This window comes from Equus przewalskii, chromosome 15 (genome assembly GCF_037783145.1).
Source record: "Equus przewalskii isolate Varuska chromosome 15, EquPr2, whole genome shotgun sequence".
In the NCBI taxonomy this organism is placed as follows: domain Eukaryota; kingdom Metazoa; phylum Chordata; class Mammalia; order Perissodactyla; family Equidae; genus Equus; species Equus przewalskii.
In genome coordinates, this window is record NC_091845.1 from 6,516,546 (window position 1) to 6,540,514 (window position 23,969).

Consider the following 23,969-nt stretch of genomic DNA (forward strand, 5'->3'; position numbering starts at 1 on the left):
GTCAGATCCCCAGGGGAATCCTAAGTATGACCAGATCCTCAGAGGACCTGACCTAGAATTTCGGCATTCCTGGCTGAGGCCAGTTGAGGCTGGGGCAAAGAGCGTCAAAGGTCCTTGGAAATCATGTAGTTCCACCTTATTTTATGGAGAAAAAAGTGAGGCCCAGAGAGGAAAAGGTTGCAAAGCTACCTAGTGACAGAATCAGCACTCAGCTTCCTACCTTGAGTCCAATACTGTGTGGGAACATCCTACAACAATAATTCCATGGATCTCTTTCTATTTGGAGCCTTGGAGTACTGTGCTCTGACAGAGGGGACAAGCTTCCAGCTGCAGTGACCCCATGAGGCTTGTTTCTTTGTTTTCTAAGTTGCCCCACCTTCTATTACAAGACATAGTCTCTCCAGTGAGTATTGACATGAGACAGGAAATCAGTGTTGCCTAAGGTTCTGGAGAGGGCCTTGAAGTCCCAAGTTTGCCCTAAGTGACGGGATACCCTGTGTTTTGAGTCCCCACCAAGAGCACTGTCCTCACCATCTGCAGAGTCCAAGGCTCTGGGTATGGGAAAGGGTTTCTAAAGCACTGGTTGCTTTCTGACATCGCTCCCCACCCCCCAGCTGACAGAGCCAAGACACACACACACCCCAACTTTCTCTGTCCTATTCCATTACTGTTTGCTGTTGCTTTGGAGCCTCATAAATAGGGCATTGAAAACACTTCCTGAAGCTGAAAGAAGCCCTGAGTAGCTTGTCTCATTCCCAGTGTGCAGCTCAGCAAGGGGTCCGTCCTTCTCTGTCACTGTCTCTTTTGCCTGTTGTAATTCTGTCTGCCTCTCTCTGACTCTCCCTGTCTCACTCTTTGTGTTTGTGCCTCTCCTCACTCTTGTTCCTTCTGAAAAATCACATTCCCTCGGTCTTTCTGCCCTCATGCATTTGTCTTTGCTGTTGTTCTGTCGTGACACTTTCCCCTTTCCCAGTGCCTTCCCTCTACTTCTAGAAGGCTTAATTGCTCAGGCAAGGAAATAGGGGCCAGGGGCTTCTCTCCTGGCTTTCCTCTTCATCTCACTGAGCCTGCCGGCCAGGAGGGTAGCTGCTCCTGCAGCCTCGGGTGGCCTGCAGCCAAAGGAGGGCGGAGCCCATCTGGGCGGGATTGGCCCTAGGTCCACCTCATAAAGCCTGGGGCGAGGGGCGCGACGCGTTCTGAAAGAGCCCTGGAGGGGCTGTTTAGTCCAACAGATCCCATAGGCTCAGTCGGGGCTCTGCAGTGTCATGCCCCGGAGCCCCCGGACAGCGCCGAGCTGGGCGCTGTTGCTGCGGCTGTTGGCACTGCTGCGGCCGCCAGGGCTGGGCGAGGCGTGCAGCTGCGCCCCCGCGCACCCCCAGCGGCACGTCTGCCACTCGGCGCTTGGTGAGTCCGGAGGCCCGTGAGGTCCACAGCAGGGGGTGGCTGTGTAGGATTGGTATGGGGCTGAGCTGTAGACCTGGAGTCTGGAGGGATAGGGAGGAGCTCAAATCCCGCACCAGTTGCCTCCTGCTGGGGCTGATGGGTGGGGCAGGACAGGCGCAATAGCAACCTTGCAAGCGCAGAGCCCGGCTGACTTGGAAGGAAATGAAGACTGCGTAAGGGGCCTCCATAGCGACCCCCTCATCCCTGCCTACTGCAATTATGGAGTGTCACTGAAAAACAAGTCACTGGAACTACCCCGTGATTATTCTGAACTATTGGATGGCTGAAAGGGGGAGTGAGGGGCCAGGAGGTTGGGCTTTCATTACAAACATGCCTCTGTGTCTAAGCTTACAACTGAGGTTGCCACCACGCCCCTAGCCCAACACACGCTTTTTGCCCTTTCTCTTCCTTCTGCCTGGGATGCCCTTCCTCTACACCCTTAAATTCCTATTCATCCTTCAAGGTCTTACTCAGGTATCTCTTCTGAAGGCTCCCTGACTCTTTGGTGCTACCACAGCACCCCTAACATCTTTGTGCTCCTACTATACTGTTGCTGTTGTTCTTTGCGTGTTCTCCACTAGATCAAGAATTCTGCAGGATGGGGGATCCTGTCTTAATTATGTTTACGGGCCTAGTACCTGGTATTAGGCCAGGCACAGAGGAAGAACTTCATAAACAGTTTTTGATTAATGCCCAAATGGCGAGAGATGAACTACCTCTGTGCAGGGTCGGGACATTTATTAATTCAACAAACATTTACTAACATCAACTCTGGGTAGGCTCTGTTTGAGGCCTCGGGCTACATCAGATGACCACACACTGACTGCCCTCAAGGGGCTCCTTCTCCCTCCTCTACCCTGATGCCCATCTCCACCCCACTGCACCCTGGGCTACAGAGAACTAGACTCTCAAAATTAGCAGGTAAAGCATAGAGACTATAGGACCTAACAGACGTAAGGAGTTTCCAGGTCTCCACTCTCACATACATCGTCCTCCTCACAACCCAATAAGACCTAAACCCAGAATTCCCCTACAAAATCATCCAGGGGTCCCAGGTCAGCCAGATCGCAGATGGACTGCTCCCACAGGTTGCTGAAAGTTCCCTCTTTTCTCTTCCTATGCAGCAATCCGGGCCAAAATCTCCAGTGAGAAGGTAGTTCCTGCCAGTGCAAATCCTGCTGACACTCAAAAAATGATCCGGTATGAAATCAAACAAATAAAGGTACATGGGGACAGGACAGGGCGTTTACCCCCTTGGGCTGTTGGGAGGAGTGGGGTCTGTGTTCTGGGAGGGGTGGGGCTGATAGGTCAGGCTATCCAGCTTAGTGATTTTGGGATATAGATGCTGAAGTGGAAGTGGATGACATGCTGGGACCACAGAATCCTAGTGACAGTGCAAGACAGGCCCTCAATGTCCATCTAGTCCTACAGCTGCCTGTGCATGGGGCTACAATAGGTACCTCCCCTCTCACTGGAATAAACCAAGGTTTAGATTTTTTTAAAGAGAGAAATGACCTAGTTGGGCCATCTGTGTGCTCCAAATCCTGAACTAGACTTTTACTTAATTTTTTTAGGTTGAGAAATAAGTTTTTCCTCTAAGATATAAAGTACACTCGCTGACCCAGTACTGCTTTTTGGTAATTGCCTTTCAGATGTTTAAAGGGTTTGAGAAAGTCAAGGATGTTCAGTATATCTATACACCTTTTGATTCCTCCCTGTGTGGTGTGAAACTAGAAGCCAACAGCCAGAAGCAGTATCTCTTGACCGGTAAGTTAAAGACCAGCAAGTGGCCCTAATAGTCTCTGTCCTAAGGCAGACAGCCAAGGAGAAGCCAAGGCTGTCCCTGAGTGGTAAGCTGAGCCAGGTGGCATTTTCTTGGGCATAAAGCAGAGCTGTGTGACTAAGAGGCAGCCTCTGATTTGGGAGGAGCCTTGGTAACCTCCCTTTCAATGTGAGTCCTCATTACAGTGATCTTGGCTGCTGCTTCACTATTTTAAGGACAGGCTGCTCTCCCAGCCTAGGACAGCTGGTTCCATTTGCAAACAGTTTTAATTGGTATAAGATTTTTGGTATCTGGAGCCAAAATCTTCCCCTCTGAAAATGCCCTTTGTGGGTTCACTCCTGCCCTCTGTTCTGTGATGATCCTTCAGAGGCCTGAGGATGACAGATACTTGCACTCTAGCTCCAGGTCTGCTGGTCCTGGGTCCCAGACTCCTTCCTACTCTGGCCACCTTCTCAAATGGGATATAGCCTGTCCCTATCCCTCACCTAGCATAGGACCTTGAACTGGATGCAACACTACAGATGAGGTCTTAGTTTCACAGAGTAAAGGAGGATTGTAGTGTGCAACACCCCCACTCCCAACACACACATTATAGTTACTGTAGCCTATGACAGCATTAGTATTAGACAGCAACATTGGGTCACACTCTTGGCTCATAGTGAACCTGTGTGGCTAATTCTAGGGGGTACAGTAAAGTACAGGCCCTAACAGGAACTTTGAGTCTAACATGGTTCTGTCTCCATGAACTTGGGCCCAGGCAGGTCTCATTGATACTGAATTGATTGGGATAGAATAGCTGAAGAACCACACAAGAATATGACTGCATAGTAAACGAATGTAATACTAAATTATTTTGTAGTTCGGGAAAAGGAGGTATTTGTGTGGTTGTAAACAATTAGGGAAGCTTCATTGTGTAAGTGGGATCTAAATTGGTCCTAAAGGATGAAAAGTATTTTTAAAAAGAGGCAAGGAAAAGAAAGACACAGCAGGTGGGGAGAACAGGACAAGGAATTCCACTATCTGTCCATCCACTCAGCGATGAATGACCATCTACTCACTGTGAGGCCTTGGCAGGAGAGTGGAGACTCAGTAAGAAGTCACAGTCCTCAAAGAGCTCACAGTCTAGACTTGGCTCTTGAGAAGTCACAGTCATTGGAAGCCACACTAGTAGAGGCTCCCCAGCTCTAAGGATGTAGAATTGTGCTGATCTGGGAGACTCTAGATGGGAGAGGCAGAGGCAGGGCATGCCACTGAGTCCTCCTCATCCCAGGAGCAGCAGACAAGGCCACCTCCTTCCTAAGCACCTACCCTCTGAGTGCCTAGCCTTCTGCTAGGCACTGTGGTGCATCAGGGGAAGCAAGAGGCATGCTCTCTGCCCTCAAGGTCAAGTCTAACCAAGGGTAGGGATAAATGACAAAACACAAGTCTACTGAAAAGTCATCAGTGGCGCCTATGCTCTTTAGGAGAAGGCACAGGTTCTTTTGCCTAATGCTGAAAAGCCCTTTGTGACCAGAACACTGTTGACCTCTCCAGCTTTGTCTCCTGCCATCTGTCAGTGACAGTTCTCAGCCCCTCATTTCCTCCAGAACTGAACTAAACCATTTTCTGTTGCAGAAGGTGTTCTTCTGGGTTGCACCCCTCCATCTTTGCACAGGATAGTCCCACTGTCCAGAAGTCTTTCTCCCAACTTGTCCGGCAGGTGAACTCCTACCCATTCCTTCAAGGCCCAACATAAGCATCAGCTCCTCTTAGACAGCTTCCTTGCCTCCACCCCTTCCACAGACAGAGATAACTGTGCTTTCTTTTGTTCTTATACTGCATCTTGTATATAACCACAACAGTGTGATTTTGCCTACTTATCTGTCTGTCCTACTAGTTTTTAAGCTCCTTGGGGGCAGAGAGCCTGTCATATTTATTTCTGTATTCTGGGTATCAGGTCATAGGAGTTGCTCAGTGAGTAAATGATTAAGCAACTGAAATTCTAAGAGAGGTGTGGGCTAGTGTGGTCAGGGATGGCTTTGAGGATAAGGTGGTACTGAAGAGGGGCTTTGGAAGACAGGAAAGAGTTTATAAGAAAGGGAACTTTCCCGTGGGGAAGGAGAAGGAGTTATCAAGATAGGTATCAATGAGGCAGGAGACTAGCCCATGTAAGATATTGGGAAGGGTTGGGAAGGAAAACGGACCTATTATGTGTTGAACATCTTCTGTGGGCCCACAACTGTGCTGGGAACTTCACAGATATGCTCTCATTTAATCCTGACAAAACTTTATTACTCTCATCTTCCAACTGAGAAGTTATGTGACTCTCTTAAGGTCACACAGCTAGTAAATGATAGAAAAAAAGAGGGTTCCACCAAGAGTCTGACTTTAAAACCTGTGTTCTTCTCTCTGCACCATGCTAAAGAAAAAGGCCTTTACCCCACAACTCTCCCTTGTACTATGATATAAAGATTATAGAGGTTTTTCTGGTCCCTTCATTGAGCCTTATGTCACCACTTCCACCAAAACACCATTGAAGAGGTTGCAATTCTGTGCTATTCAAGGAACTGGGCTCCTGGAGCTCCACAAGTAGATTCTTCATGCTAGGTTCTCTTGCCTCTCCCCTTGAAGGTCAGGTCCTCAATGATGGGAAAGTCTTCATTCATCTGTGCAACTACATTGAGCCCTGGGAGAACTTGTCCTTTTTGCAGAGAGAAAGTCTGAATCATCACTACCTTCTGAACTGTGGCTGCCAAGTAAGAAAATGTCCATTTCCAAGGTCTTTTGGAGGTCAGAGAAGAGTCTTGAGTCTTGCAGCCTCATTGTTCATGTATTCCTTCATTCATGCATGCATTTATTCACTTACTATACAATACTTGAGATCTGCCAAGGATCTGGCACTGTATAAAGTTGAGGATAGGAAAGCAAGATGGTCCATAGTCCTTGATCTCAAAGTACTTAACATTTTGGCTGGGAAGGTGGCCATCAAATAAAGCTGACTGAGATAAAATAGCTACCATTTAAGGAGAATCTATTCTTTGCCAAGCCCTGTAATGGTCAATTTATTTAAAATATTTAATTTAGCCTTTATAACAAATTTACGAAGAATTAAGATTTCTATTTTAAGATGAAGAAATTAACGCTCTAGGAAGTGAAGTGAGTTGCTCAAGGTCAGTGGTGGAGTAAGGACCGGGTCTGTCTGACTCCAGAGATGCCATTAGAGAGGTAATACTGTATGTGGGGAGCACAGGGGAAGGAGAACTCAGGGGGAAGTTTGGAGACTAGGAAAGGCTCCAAAAGGCAGGGGTATTTGAGCTAGGCTGTAAGGATATGTAGGAGTCTGAAATGCAGTAATGGAAAAAGAACACTCTACTCACTTTGATGTTGTGTGGCTCTGACTCTAGATCACCACCTGCTACACACTGCCCTGTACGATCTCGGCCCGCAACGAGTGCCTCTGGACAGACTGGCTGTTGGAACGGAAGCTCTATGGGTACCAGGCCCAGCATTATGTCTGCCTGAAGCATGTTGATGGCACCTGCAGGTGGTACCAGGGCCGCCTGCCCCTCAGGAAGGAGTTTGTTGACATCATCCAGCCCTAGTAGGGACCAGTGACCACCACACTCCTTCAAGAGTCCTGAAGACCAAGCCAGTTCTCCTTCCCTGCAGACCTCTGGCTGTCACCATCTGCCTCATTGCTGCCACCCCATGGGAAGTACCAAGTAGACAGTCTGGCTAGCATTAGGGCAAGGATGGGGCATGTCACAGCTTGTGTCCAAGACCCCAGTCCAGAACCTGTCAAGGGCTAGGGAAAGAAGTATGACTTTTCTACCCTGGCCTCAGTCCTTCTCCCCTGCCTCCCAGATCCTTTAGTCTAGCTGGTACCTGTTACTGAAAGTTTTGATTCTGGCTTGGTTTGTCTTCCAAAGCCAGAACTATTCCCTTTTCTCCCAAGGAAAATTTGTTTTCTCCTACCTTAACTGATCTGCTAGGGGAGAAATGATAAATATTATACGTATGAGATAGTATAGCGTTGTGATGTACGATACAGAAGGGGGGTTGACAGTATCCTAAACAGGCTGATTGGAGGAATGACAAGAACAACATACTATGGCTGTGTATCCTCTACTCCTGTCTCAACTCATCCTAATCCTCTCAGACACTTTCATCTGTGAGAGTGACTTGGGGGAGTATGGAGTCACTCGGTGTGATACCTACAACGGCCTAAACTTCCTCCGCATGCTGTAATCCCCTCTATACCATTCCTGGAAGAGCATCTGGCCCAGTTAGCACACCTTTTTGGACAAGAACAGACTTAGGTATTGTATCTCCAGGTTAACTGTCCTTAATGCTGATGTCCATAAGACTTCTCTGCTTTTTATTTTAGAAAGTCTTTTTCTACTAGATTACTAATGTCTTCACTCCTACTTCAAAACTTTTCTTTAAGCCAAAAAAGCCTTTCTCTTATAGAGCTGAAATTCCCCTTTAGCTTTTGACACCTCAGAGAGATCTTAGGATGTCTTCTCTTTAGGGCAAATTTCAGGATACAGGACAGGTGAGAAATAACACAAGGTCCTTTGGGGGAAAAGGATGGTACATGGAGAGAATATATTTTGCAATAGTTGCAGTTTTTTCTGTGGTCAGCCCTGCTAGATATTATAGCAGGAAAAAGCCATCTTTACTCCCTGTCCTCCCTTCAGCTCAGTCCCCTCACCACTGTGTCTTGGACTCCCTGAGAACTCCAAGCACAGACCTCTTAGGGTTCCTCAGCCTCTGCAAGGCTTCCTGGCTTGCCCTGAAAAGGAAAGCCCTGATGTTGGTCTCAAGGATTTATTAAGGACAAGGGCTTAACATTCCAGAGCCTCTCCCTGGGGGAAGCTCTGGCAAAGGTGAGGGAGGTAGTTTTTTTTTCAAGGCCCAAGGTTGTTATTCAGCTTCTACGTATGTTTGCTGAGAAGCAGGGCCATGCACAATATGCCAGAAGAAGTCTCTTGATTCACAGAAATGGTATAAATGGAGACCCCTTTTGGAGAAGGGAGTGGGAGGGGGAACAAACATGATCTCTGTGCCAGAGTACAACAGTTGGAATGCTATGGCAGAGTCTCCATTGGTGGGTCAAGCAGGATCACCAACTGACAACACAGGCCTGGAGCAGAGGATGTGGGGACAGAGAGGAAGAAACAGGTTGAGCTCGAGGTCTCCATGGAGGAAAAACGTTAGCAATAGCCTCAGTACCAACCAACCATGCCATCTCTCTGATCCTTCTGACATCCTAGGATAGCCTCAGAGAAGGCATATTATTAACCCAGTCTTACTGCAATCTTGAGGAAGCCAAGGGAATGGAATGGTCTGGTGACTAATAACAGGAACAACATGTTCCATCTGAGGAGCGCTTCACACTTTTCCAGAAGGCTGTTACTTAAAGAACCTCACTTGAATTTTTTAAGTACCATATTAGATATACTGGTCAGGCATAATTACGTACACCTGACTTTCCAGTTGGGAAACTGACACACAATGAGGGAATATAACTAGTCCAGTGACATGTGGCAGGGCCAGGGCTAGAATCCAAAGTCGCGGAATCTTCTGATTGTTGATCCATAGGTTTGTTACTTTCTCAGCTTGGTAAACTGCTCTTGTTTCTGCTCTTCCCTATTTTGTCTCCAGATTTTGGAGACAAGGGGCTATCAGCTAAAATCCAGCCACTCTGGCCCCACAAAGCAGATTTGCAGGTCAGCCCCAATAGATCTCTGGGGTTGAGATGCTGAGGCCTTCCTCAGAGCCCCATAGTCACCACGTAGCTAAGCTCAGAGTAGAAATAGCAGAGAGACTAAAGTCCACACTACATTACCTACCATCTCTTTGTGGTTGGGGTAGTATGTTTGCTCAATGAGTGGGAACTTTTCTCCTCCCAGTGTCTTGTAGATGGTCACCAGCTGGGCAAACTGCAAAAGAAAAGCAAATGTTTCAGCTTATCTAGACAACTTCTGGAACAAACAGACAAAACATCAAACTATCAAACAAATATTTGTGGAGCATTTGCTCTGTTGAGTGCTTTGTGCAAAGTGCTCTGAGAATATAAAAGAGGTGCACAATTCCTATTCTCAAGGAACATATGCTTTAGTTGGGGAAAGGAGAGAGAGTGAGCTAACATTCATTCAGTACCTACTCAATTTTAATGATATTTCATTCAATCCTCATATCAAATTAGTAATTAGGTACTTTATCATCTTCATTTTACACATGAGGCTTAGAGAGGATAGGAAAGTTGCCTAAAGTTGCAGAGCTGCAAAGAGATGAAGCTGGTATTGAAATTTGGGTCTCTAACCTTAAACACCTGCATCTCTAGAGATGGCAAGTGATGAAACTGAATAGGTACTATGTGCCCAAGTCTTGGAAGTTCAAAAACCAGGCAAAGGAATGGTAGCTTTTTCCTGTAGGCAGTATGGAGTCATCAGTTTGAGCAGGGGGCTCATGAATGAAGCTGTTCTTCAGGAAGATTTTGAAGGTCATGGTATGCAGGCTAGACAGACCCAATCTTTCTGAGACTTACTTCTTATCTAAGAACTGAACTCATCGGACCCTTCACCTATGAGAAACCAGAACAGCTCCATGAGGAAGAAGAGGTAAAGTACACATACTTACAGTGTCAGGGTTGAAAGGCCTTTGGCAAATATCTAGCACCTCCTGCCCCCCTCCTCCTTTTTAACTGAAGAAACTGAGGCCCAGAGAGGTCACACAGTAGTTGAGCCAGATTCATAGTCAAGCCCTTTTATTCCAAATCCATAATTCTTCCTACTCCTTCAAGTAACTGCCTTTCAGGCTCTGCAGAGACCATGCTCTTTCCACATGAAACAAACAGAACTTTCCAGCTCAATCCATTCATGCACACACCTACACACCCACCTCCAGTGCACTGGCAGCAGGGGTAATCCAGCATCCTCCTGCTATTGCGACTGGGTTAGTTTATACTCTAAGCCACCAATATCTAGAACTGCTAGAAGGAAAAGTTGTCAGATCAAACCTGCCTTCCATTTATCAAAGAAAGGAAAGCTAGAACATTTTTCAAAAGCTCAGGCCCTATTCTCTATAAGGGATGTTGGCACATGAGCCAGTGGGAGGAGAGGGGGGTGTAGCAGTAAAAGCTCAGAACTGGATTGTTAGAAAAGTGGAGTCTTCTGAGGCTTGTTCTGCTTCTAACTTGCTAGGTGTCCTTGAGCAAAAGATTTCTCCTCTCCAGGCCTCATTTGCTCCACATATAAAATGAGAGGGTTGAATTTGATTAGTTCCTCAAACTTTTTACCACAAAGAACATTTATTATATTTCCTCCCAAATTCCATTATCAAACTGCAGTTTAAGTGATCATCTGTTGTGGTCCTTTTGTGAATAAAGATAGAATTGTGTTATTTTTGAAATGCTGGAAGACAGTGGAATTTCTGGGTCATTTCCCTTAGTGACACATGGTTGGTGACTGCAGGTCTCTAATGCCTCCATCAGGACTGAGAGTATGATTCATGGCCTCCCAAGCCCCTAAGACTTTATTATTGAAAGAGACTTTAGAGAGCTCTAGACCAGACATCTCATGTTACAAATGAGGAGACTGAGGCTGGAGAAAGCATAGGCTCCCGGATCATGCCTGGCATTGGGGCTGCACTGGGACAGCACCTAGGTCTCTTCTTGCCCAGTGCATTCTCCGTTGCACCCTGCTGTCCTTACCATTCTCTGGTTCTTCAATTTGCTTTGACTATCAGGACCAACCCCTCAGACCTTCCCTGCCTTCTCTGGTTCTCTCCACCACCTTATCTGACCTTTAAGCCCAGTCTGCCCACCTCGGCCTGGCTGGATTCCTGCTCTGCCTTTGGATACCTGCCTGAGCTCCCAAAGCTCTCCAGCATCCCTGGGGAGCTGATGCCAGCTCTGCCTAACAACCTCTGTCCTGCTGCTGCCCACACCCTGGCATGGCACCAAGGCATGTGGGGCCCTATCTTCCCAGCATGTGGGAGAGTTACACAGACATCACACTGATGCCAGGAAGGCCCACGGCAGGCTCTCAGAGTCCCGGTACTGCCAAGACTAAAATGGCAGCCAGTTCCCAGGCACTAGTTGGGTCCCTGGGAGCTCACCCCACCCTCCTCCACCTTATCTCCAGCAGTCCCTGTCTGCTCAAGGTACTGGGCTTGGCATCTAACACCTGCCTCCTTTGAAACTTACATCAAGTCACAAGCACACAGTTACCAATTAAACAAATGTAATATCTGATAAGGGTTATTTCCTCCATGCATAGACAAAAGAATGGATTTGGGAGCTTGGGGTGGTATTGGCAATGAATAGGAAGATAATGTTCATTATAACCACTTATCCAGTGAATCAGGAAAGACTCGGAAGAAATGGGATTTCAAGATGAGTCTGAATTTAATATGTTATCCTTATCCCTCCTGGAAATAAAATGCTTTAATTCAACCCTAGTACATCTGTCTCTAAAAAACCCACAAAGACTAATAAGAATTTCAGATAAATTTACAGCAATATGGGATGGTGGCATTCTTGCTTTCTCTGGAATGCTGCTTTCATTGATAGGCCCATTTCAGCTTCCAAAATCCCAGTGTGCCTGCCCTGACCAATTTATGAGAGAGCGGACGTGCTCAGAGACACAGTGATATAAGGCAGAGCCTTTTCCAACTCAATTTGAGGCCTCTCCTCACACCAACGGCAGCCACAATAAAGAAATTTAGAAAATATGAACCAAAGTCATCATCTCAGAGGGACCCTCCCCTCAAAGTCACCAAATTTGTCTACTCCCAATAACAGGCAGAAAACAATATATAAAATGCCATGAGTGTGGCAGCTGCTTAGTGAAAATGAAAGGAGAACTTGGTGTCTGGCCAGGGAGCTCTGCTGTTCTCATGTGATGCCAAAGGCAATGTGCTGGGATTGTGAATGGGTGAGAAAGTGAACCCTCACCAGATCCCAGATCCCAGGAGAGGCAAAGACCTAAACACAAGCCCTCTGATTCTTCCCTCCCTGGCCTCCGGTACAGTTTTGAAACATAAAGCAGAGAACTAGTTTCTCTGAGATCTCAAATACTAGGGGAATGTAACAACCAGGCTGACAAACTGGTGGCAGGTACTCTATTATTCCTAGTTTTCAGACAAAGAAACCGGGGCACAGATAGGTTTAGTCAGAAGGCTAATTAGTGAAATCACCCAGAAAAACCTGATACTAACAGAATCACCCTGTGTGGCCATGAGGGAGCCAAATTCTAACAGATATCGAAGGGGTAGAGGAGAAGGACTGGGGCATATGTACAACAGGGAAGGTCACGTGACTAAGGAGAAAGGGGAGGTCCCCAGAAAAGAAACTTGGTGAGGGCCTCATATACGCTCTTCTGCAATTAGCAACACACTCAAATCACACAAGTCTTTTAGCCTTTTTCTGCAAAACCCTAGGATTTCAGATGCCTCAGCCCACACAGAGGGAAAGGCTGGACCAGCGGAGGTCAGGAACCCGGCCCTCCCTCCTTAACCACAGCCTCTCCCAGATTTCTAACTCCTCATTCATTGGTCTTTCTCTTACACTGTTAGGCCTCCCTGGCTTCCAAGGGAACAGGAAAAATTCGAGTTCAGGTGTGAAAAAAAGATCAAGAGCAGAGGCGATGGATCCATTTGGTTAAAAATACCCCCTCCAGCTCCCCGAGTGGTGGAGAAGCTGGGGGTCTGGGAACTTCACCATCAGCCACCAGTGCCATGACCATTGACAAGCCAGTGTATGATAGCTGAAATTTGAGTTTTGGAAAACAAGAAGAGGAGGATGTGATTAGGGGAAGGTGTTTCCTTCTGAGAGGGCCAGCCTGGAGCAGCAGAGTTACAGGCACTGGGTCCCCTCAACTGTCAGAGGGGAGGCCAGAGTAGCCATCATAGGTCACTCTCCCTCCCAGCCCCACTCCTTCTCTCTCCTCAAGTTTCCACTGGACAGAAAAAAAGTGGGGGGAGGAGGCAGCCCCATGGCCAATTGGTTAAGTTCGCCCGCTGCACTTCAGCAGCCCAGGGTTTTGCCAGTTCGGATCCTGAGCGTGGACATGGCACTGCTCATTAGGCCACGTTGAGGCGGCATCCCACATACTACAACTAGAAGGACCCACAACTAAAATATACAACTATGTACTGGGGGGATTTGGGGAGAAAAAGCAGAAAAAAAAAAAAAGAAGAAGAAGATTGGCAACAGTTGTTAGCTCAGGTGCCGATCTTAAAAAAAAAAAAAAGTTTCCACTGCCTCCCAGATTTCCAGGCTGGCCAAGGAAGAGAACCCAGACCAGCTTCTTCCTCACATAGTAACCCAATTTATGTGATCAGCACTGTGATCCAGAGAAATACTGGCTCTATAACTTAGATAAATTACTTAACCCTTTCTGGGTTTCACTTCCTTGTAAAAAGTGATAATAATGATAATATCTTCTTTGTAAGGTTATTGTAAGGATTAAGTGAAATAATGTAGCAAAATCTCAGAAGTTGGCACCATACAGTAAGTGGTTTTATACTCCTCACTTTCCTTCTTTAATTTTCACATCTCTACCATGAAGGGGTGAGATTTGACAATCTCTAAGAGCACTTCCAGCTCATGTAAGTTTCTCATTCATATGTTTGTAGATAAATGTCATTTTAAGGTTGTTGAACCACTTGGTACGACTCTGTCACTAACATCCCTCTGAGATAGACCATCCCCTTGGTCTCCACTGGCCTTGGGTCTCCATCCCCTTAGGGTCTAACTTTCTAATAGTTAGACCCTTCATAGGTAAGAAACAGGTATTTTTCTTGTTGCGTCCTATGGCTGAGGGCAGAGCCTACAGACCAGTAAGGGCTTCTTCACAGAATCTTTGTGTGACTTTGTTGTGAGGCCAAAGGTCTACTCTGCAGCAAAGGTGGTCCAGCCCATGATGATAATGTTCTACTATGAAAGCCTACCCTACCCTATGTCCCAGCTAAAGCTCCTCCCATATCCTCTCAGCCGGTGCCTACTGCATCCTGATTAACAGTGGCCCTTCCCGGGGGAACGGGAGATACAGGATCTGGATCCCACCCTTTTACCTGGGGGGAAGGAGACCTCACTCACCACCCATGGCTTGTCACAGAAGTTGTAAATGGATTCCAGTGAGTTGATGCTGGGGAGGCCTGCGTACTGCATGCCAATAATCAAGTGTCGGAAGTCCTCATTCTCTGCCATGCCGAATGCATGCTGCCGGATGAGCACAAAGTCTGGCCGGAAGGACCTGGTAAGAAGTAGAGGCGAGTTTGCCAGTAACCAGCATCATCATACATCATCTTGTCTCCCATTCCAAAGCCAAAGACAGAGAAGCAGTCTTAGGGGCCACCTGGTCCAAGACCCTCATTTTATTATTATTATTCTTTTATGGACTAAGAAATGAGGCATTATGGCATATCTCAAAGGAGATTTGATGAACAGATTTCTGAAATTCCCTTATTCCTTTGGCTTAAGCACTACCTTTCTCTAAGTTACAAATGCCCTCAGGAGGGAAGAAATACTTTTAGACCCTCACACTGAAGTGAGCAAGAATTTTCCCTGACCCTATGGGGCAGTACGAGAGCTGAAGCTCCTTGTGGCTCCAGAGTTGGTGCTGGGGTCCCAGTAGATTTAAAGACAATATACTTAGCTGACTTCATCACCTTGCCTTGGAGATGCCTGATTTCAGTGTCCTGTCCTGACTCCTTAAAGCTGCTCCTTAAAATAGGCACTGCCCTTATCAGGCCCCCAGGAGTGCAAGGGTCCAGGCTAGCTGAGAACAGATGCCAGACTTCCCAATGTTATTCTTCCAAAGCAGACGCTAGGGAGGGGTATAAATATTTTTCGCAGAACTGAGGTTGAGCAATGGCTACAGGAAGCACTGGGAGTACAGAATGTTCCTGTGCATGGGAAGGCTCCCTGCGTTTCACCCCTAGCCATCAAAGCTCCTAGCCACAGCTGCTTCATAGGCCCAGGACCTCTGTCTTCATGCCCTGACTCCAGAGGAACCCCACCTTCCCAGAGAATCAGTTCTGTAGCAGCATATTCCCTCAAGGCTCTAAGGCTCAGCAGTTTCACACCATGTGCAATGACCTACCTGGGTCTCTGCCGAGGCACCCATCCAATCCCCACCTATAGCTCCAGCCCCACCCAGGCTCAGAGATCAGTCTTTTAAAGTGGAGGTAAAAGGAGCCTTCCTCAGTCACTCAGGTGACTTAGTATCAAGTCAGTATGGCATGTCCTAGACCTGCTCTGACCTCCTTATGTCCATTCTGGGAAACTGGCTCCAGCTGTATGCCTGAGATCAAACCTTATATCCCAGTTATAGGAGTTGAGCTGTAGACTTGTGGCGAGCTCTTGAGTTCCTACACTGATACCTGGAGAGGCCTGCCTTATTCTTGCCAGATCCCTCCCAGGATCCTGCTGTGGACCTTTCTGTCACCACCTGCTTGTGTGCATGTACCCCTATGACTTACTTTACCTAAAGTTAAAGAAGCCCATAATTCTCTCTTGTAAGATCTCTCTGAGCTTACTCCCCACCTGGACAGACATCTTTTTTTGTCCTCTTCCTTAGTCTCCAGGATGGACAAGTTCAGATATCCTGTTGTTAGGTTTCAGGCACCCGAGTTTTGCCTTTCCTGTCACTGACCCAGTTCTTGTTGGACACTGGAGGTCTCAGTGTCAGGGTACTGCAGATTGAGGTAGGGAAGAGAGTGAAGTGAAGACTCTTCCTGGAGCAAGACTCTGATGTCTGAAAACCTGAAGCCACACTGAGCCCCTGGGAAGAATAACACTGTGGAAACCATTTTCCTCCATCTGGAATTCTCATCACCTCCCTCACAGAATTGTTATATTACATTTGGTCAGGTCTATGAGTCACCCAATACACCAGCTGGCAAGTAAGTGCTCTGTAATTGCAAATTTCCTTTCACCCACAATGTCCCCTCCAACCCTAGGCTTTCCTATCAGACTTAGGAGTTTCCAGGAATGAAAAATATAGAAAGAACACAGGGCTGGGAGTTAAGAGAATTCACAAAGAACACAGGCTCTGCTACCAACTTGCTGAATGAATCTAAGCAAATCAAGGTAAAATAGGAGTTTGAACTAGATCAGAGGTTTTCAAACTTTTTTCTAAAGCAATGGAATCCGTTTTCCAGGGGAAATATATGCAGAGATAAAGGCACAGAACTGCACTGGTCAAAGTGGGGCTGGAGTACCAGAACCCCTCTGACAGGGACCCAGTTACCTCTAAGTGAGTTCTGAGTCCATAAAGCTTTCTCTACCATTGGACTAAGAGCTCTCTGAGGGCAAGAGCTGATTTTCTCTGCCTTCCTCTACTGCTTCCACACAGCACACATCATTGGGTTCTGCACACTATACATAGCACTGCTATCCTACTCCAACACCTGATTTTGAAACCACCTCTGCAAGCTAGAGATGGTAATTCTGGAGACAGTGACAATGACCCTGAGGACAGAAGGGACCTTACCGGACAACCTTTGTGCCATTCCGGAGAACCTGCATATCCACAGCATAGGTCCCATCTGCATGGGCCACCAGGTTGAGCTCTGAAAATTCCGCCTGGAAAATAACAGTAGGGGATTAAGAGGGTAGATTTCATCTTGTGTTTTCTAGTACAATTAAAAAAATCAATAAAAATAACAGTAGGAGAATAAGCCCCCTGTCCTGACTTGGCCAAGTCCTCCACATAGCAGCAGCAGCAGCAGCAACCGCAGCCCCACCACCAAACATTTATTTACAATTTTCAAAGCATTTTCACAAACTTATCTCAGCTAACTCTCATAGCAACTCCATGAGGCAGGAAGGACAGAGATAATTATCCTCATTTACCAAAGGAGCAATTAAGTGACTTTTCTGAATAAACAAAACTTATTGTTGGCAGAGACAGGAGCAAAACTTGGGTCTTTGGACTCCCAATCCAGCAGCCTTTGTGCTGCCTCTCTACAGGGCAGGAACGTGAACCAGGGCAAACATGATCTTATCAGTTTTAATATAAAAGCACTAGGTTTTAGTTTAGGCAACTGTGTTTTAGTTACGTTCTGCCTCCAACTAGCTGCACAAGACATTAGACAAGTTGCTTGTCCTCTCTGGAAGGACAGATTCTTCCACCTATAAAATGGGAATAATTTTTATCAAGCCTGCCTATCTAACAAGTTATTTTAAGAACTGAATGCAATAATGGATAGGAAAGTACTCTGTAAATCACACCACACTGTGTAAGGAATGGTGAGTAACTTCTATTATTACATAGAAAATACACGCATTGTTTAAAGTGGACATCCCCCTCTCCACCCAAACAGATCTAATCTCTATTTGTCAAGAAGCAAAGGATAAAGGAAAATAAAAAAGGAGTCTTTCAGGATTTGACTGCATTAAAACAAGGAGGTGTTCTTTTCTAAGTTCTCTCCAAAATGTAGCCTCAGGCCCAGAGCAGGCAACACTGGAGGCCACACACCTGAATGGCAGACATGTGCTTACTCAGGAATACCACATGTGACCAATAATACAGAGGTGCAGCCAGTGTCCTAGGAAAACATTCCTCTAAGGTCTTCTTCCTCAGCCTGAGAATCTTGTGCTGCAAGAGGGCACTGAGAGCCATACTGCTTGCCTCTCTACAGACAGCAGAAACATGAGAAGAAGTCAGGGAAATTGAAAGACGCAGCCTGCAGGACCATGTCTCGCAGAGAGAAAAGTCCTAGGGAAAGGGTGGAGTTGAGGAGATGGAGAGCCTGGAACCCAGTGATGGATACTGTACTCTACTCAGTTGACCTAGGTGGTTCACACTGGGATGCCAAGAGGGAGCAATGATGACGCAGATGCAGTTCTGGGCTTCGGGCTGATTACCTGTTCCACTTTGATATCATAATCTCCAAGGATTTTTTTGCCCCGAAAGCACTTGGTCCTGGAAAAAGGAAAAAACCCATATAAATTAGTTTTGTACTAGTGTTTGAGGTCAGAAATTCACTATCACAAAGATGAGGACTGCAGCAGACAGAACCCTGGAATGAGAGTTAGGAGACCTGGGTTAGGGTTAGACCTTACCTCTGCTGTTGGATCACCATGAGACCGAGCCAAGAATAAACCACTTCCTCTCCCTAATGCTCAACTTACCAACCTATAAAACAATCCAAAGCACCTTTTCACTCTCAGGTTTTGTGATTTTATAACACCCCTGGTCTTTTGGCTACAAAAGTCTAGAAGTAGTAATTTCCCTAATGCTATTTCTGGTAAAGACTAGGTCAATCTTATGCATCTCTACAGTTTCCTTACCTTCCACCATCCTATGTTTCACTCTAATTTTCTAGTTGGTTTCCACTGTTGGAATTTTAGTTTTTAAAGAAACTGTTATCATTTCATCTCTTCATACCCATCCATCCAAAAGAGATGTGAGGCAATTAATAATTTAAAAAGCAAATACAACCAACAAAACAAGGATTAAATGACAATCAATGAATGAGAGAGAGAGAGTTAATTATACTGGGGAATGGGAAAACGTGAGGAAAGCTGCTACAATTGAACACAAAACCTATCCTTTATTTCTGAGCAGTCGAGAAAATGAGTCAAGGTGAGCTATACAGCACTTATTATTTTCCCATTTTGTCACGGATCTGGAGGGCCCTCACATTTATGCATTAATGGCTTCACAGCCCCTCATAAGTGGACTTATACTTATATCCATTCCTACTTAACCTACCCTCTCCCCCATAAGACTTTCTTACCTGCCCATTTAGGCTGGTCCTCTATTTGTAAAAAGGGCCTTTCCACACTGTATCTGTTAGTTAGATCAGGCTTGCTTTTCCAGTGCTTGAAATTTCAAATTAGCATGTTTCACTGGAGGTTTTCAAGAAGTCCCTCCCCAAAATAAAGGAATAAACCAACATTTATTGGGCATCATGTTCTAGGAACTGTGTGTGAATTGCTTTCAAGAACATCTCATTTAACCCTCATAACAACTTATGAGATAGGGAGAAAGGTCTCATTTTCAAGAGGGGGAAACCAATACTCAGAGGAGGAAAATGGCATATACAATCATACAGTAACTTAGTGACAGAGCCAGTATTCACACCCAAGTCTGACTCCAATGCCCTTGGAGTCTGAGGGCATAGCACAGTCTCCCTCTGCTGATTCATTCTCTTCATCCTCACTTCCCCACCATTATAAAAACTGACTTGTCATGTGTGCTGCATTGCATGTTTTTTTCCCCTCATTTTCCTTCCCCTGCTGAAAAGGGACTTGACGCTGTGAGCACTAGTCCCACTACAAATACTTCCTACCCTGCTTCCTGTGAACCACCCAGGATGAGGCCAGGCTATTTCCTTTCCTCTCTAGGTTCTGGAACAGTTTGTTCTAGGAAGCTGTCATTTATCCTACCCAAGTCTCTGGCCACCCTCAAATTGCTCCTCAGAGGCACTCAGCCATCCTAGAGCTGGATCACTGAAGTCCATCCCCCCACCTCTGCCCCAATTCCTTACTAAGCTTCATCAGCTTGGTCCCAGGTTCCTGTTCAACATTCATAGCTCAGCAAGCCCCTCCAGCAAGGAGCCTATAGCATATCCCAACCCTCTGGCTACTGTTCTGTCTTATTTATGGGTTTAAATAATAGTCTATGCATGGCACTACACTGCTCTGCAGATCTTGGACTCTGTAGGTCTTTGTCCACGACTATAAAAAGGAGGAACTAGAGTAAATGACCAATGAGGTTCCTTTCTTGCATTGGTGAGGTGCATCTACCTTGTTATCAGCAATGCTTTTCCAATGCTTCCTCCCATCTTCCTGTCTCAAAATAGCTCTCCTTCTGTGAGGTAAGTCTCAGAGACATGAAAAACAACCTCTCATTCTGTATGATGCCTGACATTTTCCAAGTACATTCCTTGCCTTATCTGTTCCTTACAACACTGTGAAGCAGCCAGGACAGACAGTGCTGTCCATTTGACTGATGGGGAAATTGATATGTCTAAATCACAGAAAAGTTCAAAAGAGTTAAGCTTAGAACTAAGAGTTTACATCTAGGTGCTTACATAACGTCAAGTTTTAAAATTCACTCATATATTTTATGGGTTTTGAATACTGATATTAAAGTATATTTATAAATTCTGGCTGGGTTTATCTGCCACTTCCTGTACCTGCCCATTGACCAAGTTGGCTAATGATACTGTTTTCATGCCTTCTCCCCACCCCCACCTCTCCAATTATCTTAATGCCTTTTCCTTAAGGTAATTTGGTCTGTTGGAAATCTTAGTCCATGTTTACTCGCTCTAGGCCACTGACCTCTCTTAGATGAGCCACAATCTCATAGAAAAGGAGCCGAGATGGCAGGCAGGCAGATGGGGCAGAGCATTCTGGAGAATGAACACATTCTCCCAGCTCCTGGCCCTTGGACATTTTGGTTGCAGGTATTTCCATGAAAAATTTTGTAACATACAAGCAAGTGACAGAAACACTCTTTGATAGTAAGAGAGCACTATTAGGAATCAGTGTGCTAGAATCCAGAATATGGGCTCTGGAATCATAGTCTGGGTGTATATCCTAGCTGTACCCTTTCCTGGCTGTATGACCTTATGTAAGTAAGTGGCTTACATATTAAAAAAATTAGTATGTCCTGTGGTTAAATCAATCAATCAATCTATCTTCAAAAGCATATAAAAGGATAAAATGAAAAATAAAAGTTTCTCCTTTCCCATTCCTCTCTCCTTACACATACTCCCCATCATCAGTTACAAGCATCTCTATCCAGTGTGGGGAAAATGTGTGGATGTATCTACATTCATATAAGCTTCAACATATATATACACAGCACCATGCTATATAAACTCTTTTTTTTTTCTGTTTATTCTTTTTTTTGGTGGTTTTTTTTTTATTGTGGTTATAACAGTTTATAAGATTATGAACTTTCAGTTGTACCTTATTATTTGTCAGACACAATATAAATGTGCCCCTTCACCCCTTGTGCCCACTCCGCACTCCCCTTCCCCCTGGTAATCTAACTAAACTGTTCTCTTTGTCTATAAGTTTGTTTATGTTCCACAAATAAGTGAAATCATATAGTGTTTGTCTTTCTCTGTCTGGCTTATTTCATTTAACATAATACCCTCAAGGTCCATCCATGGGGTTGCAAATGGGACAGTTTTGTCTTTTTTATGGCTGAGTAGTATTCCATTGTATATACATACCACATCTTCTTTATCTAATCATCAGTCGATGGGCACTTGGGTTGCTTCCACATCTTGGCTATTGTGAATAATGCTGCAATGAACATAGGGGTGCATAAGTCTCTTTGTATTGTTGATTTCAAGTTCTTTGGATAAACACCCAGTAGTGGGATAGCTGGGTCATATGGTATTTCTATTTTCAATTTTTTGAGAAATCTCCATACTGTTTTCCATAGCGGCTGCACCAGTTTGCATTCCCACCAGCTGTGTATGAGGGTCCCCTTTTCTCCATAACCTCTCCAACATTTGCTATTTTTTTGTCTTGGTGATTATAGCCATGCTAACAGGCATGAAGTGATATCTAAGTTTAGTTTTGATTTGCATTTCCCTGATGATTAGTGATCTTGAGCATCTTTTCATGTGCCTATTGGCCCTCTGTATATCTTCTTTGGAAAAATGTCTGTTCATATTCTCTGCCCATTTTTTGTTTGGGTTGTTTGTTTTTTTGTATTTCAGTTGTATGAGTTCTTTATCTATTATGGAGATTAACCCCTTGTCGGATATATGATTTGCAAATATTTTCTCCCAGTTGGTGAGTTGCTTTTTCATTTTGATCCTGGTTTCCTTTGCCTTCCAGAAGCTCTTTAGTCTGATGAAGTCCCATTTATTTTTTCTTTTGTTTCCCTTGTCCGAGTAGACATGGTATTTGAAAAGATCCTTTTAAGGCTGATGTGAAAGAGTGTACTGCATATATTTTCTTCCAGAAGTTTTATGGTTTCAGGTCTTATCTTCAAGTCTTTGGTCCATTTCGAGTCTATTTTTTTGTATGGAGGAAGATAGCAGTCTACTTTCATTCTTTTGCATGTGGCTGTCTAGTTTTCCCAGGATTATTTACAGAAGAGGCTTTCCTTTCTCCATTGTATGTTCTTGGCTCCTTTGTTGAAGATTAGCTGTCTACAGATGTGTGGTTTTATTTCTGGGCTTTCTATTCTATTCCATTGATCTGTGTGTCTGTTTTTGTACCAGTACCATGCTGTTTTGATTACTACAGCTTTGTAATATATTTTGAAGTCAGGGATTGAGATGCCACCAGCTTTATTCTTGTTTCTCAGGATTGCTTTGACTATTCAGTGTCTTTCGTTACTCCATATGAATTTTAAGATTCTTTATTCTATTTCTGTGAAGAATATCATTGGGATTCTGATTGGGATTGCGATGAATCTGTAGATAGCTTCGGGTAGTATGGACATTTTAACTATGTTTATTCTTCCAATCCATGTTCATGGAATATCTTTCCATTTCTTTATGTCATTATCGATTTCTTTCAGGAACGTCTTATACTTTTCCAAAACTCTTCTTTTTTGCACCTTGATTTTTTTTTTGCTTTTAAAAACATATCTTAGTGATATCCTGTCAGTAGATACTGATGGACCTCTTCCTTTTTAATAGTTGCATGAAATTCCATTTGATGGTCATACGGTAATTTAACCAATATTTATTGGCGAGCATTTAGATTTCCAGTTTTGGGGTTGTTTTTGCTATTACAAACAGTGCTATAATGGCTTACACTTAAGACTATATTCATAGGACAAATAATTTTTTTCCAACTTTACTGAGGTATAATTGACAAATAAAGTTGTATACATTTAAAGTGTACAACATGATGATTTGATACACATATACTTTAGGAAATGATTACCACAATCAGATTAACACTTTCGTCACCTCACATAGTTACTATTTTTTGCGTGTGTGGAAAGAATGCTTAAGATCTACTCTCTTTGCAAATTTCAAGTATACAATACAGTATTATTAACTATAGATACCATGTTGTACATTAGAAGGATACATAACTTATCTCAGAATTGCTGGTGCAAGGAATAGACAGAGTTAGTTCTACTGATATTGCCATACTGCCCCCAACCAAGAAAAAGATTATACCATTTTCCCCAGTGTCTGAAAGTTTTGGGAAATTACTTCACCTCCCCTACCATCCCCACCACAGTCCGTTCCATAAGCTGGCCATAGAGAAGGTGCTCCGTAAGGACTTTCTGACGGCAGTCTTGTCAAATCAATCCAAATTCATTCCCTTGTGTTCAATCCTAAACAGAACTCAAAATGTACATCCTTGAAGCACGGACTAAAAATATCTATGGTGCCTGTGTTGTCAATTTCCCCCTATTGTAACATTTTCTTAATAAGCCTAGCAGCTGAGGATCTATGTGAGTTTAATGGCTTGCAGCTTCCTTCATGGACAAGGCAATGAACCATCTTCTGTTACTGCTAAAATGAGTAGAGGCTTCTAGATATATAACTCTTCTTACTCAAGGCAGTGAATACCTCATTAACTCCCATCCACCTGCCAACTAGGGCTTGTGAGGCTGAAGAGCATGATTTCACAGGCTTCTCTAAGGCCCCCTCAAAACTTGGCCCAAGCTAGGCAAGCCCAGCTTAAATATCCCTTCTTTTATGCTTAGGATAATGGAGAAAGGTCTAGAAATAGGAGCCAAGTGAGCTGAATTCAGGCTGAGTTCTACTACTTCTCAGCTGCCTGACTTTGGGTAAGTAACTGCCTCTC

The 23,969-nt window shown here is 44.8% G+C and overlaps 2 protein-coding genes across 2 annotated transcripts in view; one reads left to right on the forward strand and one right to left on the reverse strand.

Annotated features, from left to right (window-relative positions):
* The window catches only part of SYN2 (synapsin II), a 175,075-nt gene that overhangs the window by 30,449 nt on the left and 120,657 nt on the right, over positions 1 to 23,969 (reverse strand). The window contains exons 2-5 of the mRNA XM_070576487.1: positions 18,087 to 18,144; positions 16,711 to 16,802; positions 14,313 to 14,469; positions 9,061 to 9,150 (exon numbers count right to left, since the gene is read on the reverse strand). Of these exons, the coding sequence (XP_070432588.1) occupies positions 9,061 to 9,150; positions 14,313 to 14,469; positions 16,711 to 16,802; positions 18,087 to 18,144 (397 nt within the window). The remainder of the gene's footprint in view (positions 1 to 9,060; positions 9,151 to 14,312; positions 14,470 to 16,710; positions 16,803 to 18,086; positions 18,145 to 23,969) is intronic.
* TIMP4 (TIMP metallopeptidase inhibitor 4) lies at positions 721 to 11,666 on the forward strand. Its single transcript, XM_008525652.2, has 5 exons — positions 721 to 1,404; positions 2,568 to 2,665; positions 3,096 to 3,210; positions 5,837 to 5,961; positions 6,610 to 11,666. Exons 1-5 carry the CDS (start codon positions 1,266 to 1,268, stop codon positions 6,805 to 6,807), a joined length of 675 nt encoding a protein of 224 aa, XP_008523874.1. The 5' UTR covers positions 721 to 1,265; the 3' UTR covers positions 6,808 to 11,666.

Excerpts from the sequence above, each read along its gene's own strand:
- TIMP4 (XM_008525652.2), top strand. The coding sequence starts at position 1,266 with ATGCCCCGGAGCCCCCGGACAGCGCCGAGCTGGGCGCTGTTGCTGCGG. Across the intron at positions 1,405-2,567 it reads CGTCTGCCACTCGGCGCTTG|CAATCCGGGCCAAAATCTCC; the intron begins GTGAGTCCGGAG and ends CTTCCTATGCAG. Across the intron at positions 3,211-5,836 it reads GAAGCAGTATCTCTTGACCG|GTCAGGTCCTCAATGATGGG; the intron begins GTAAGTTAAAGA and ends CTCCCCTTGAAG.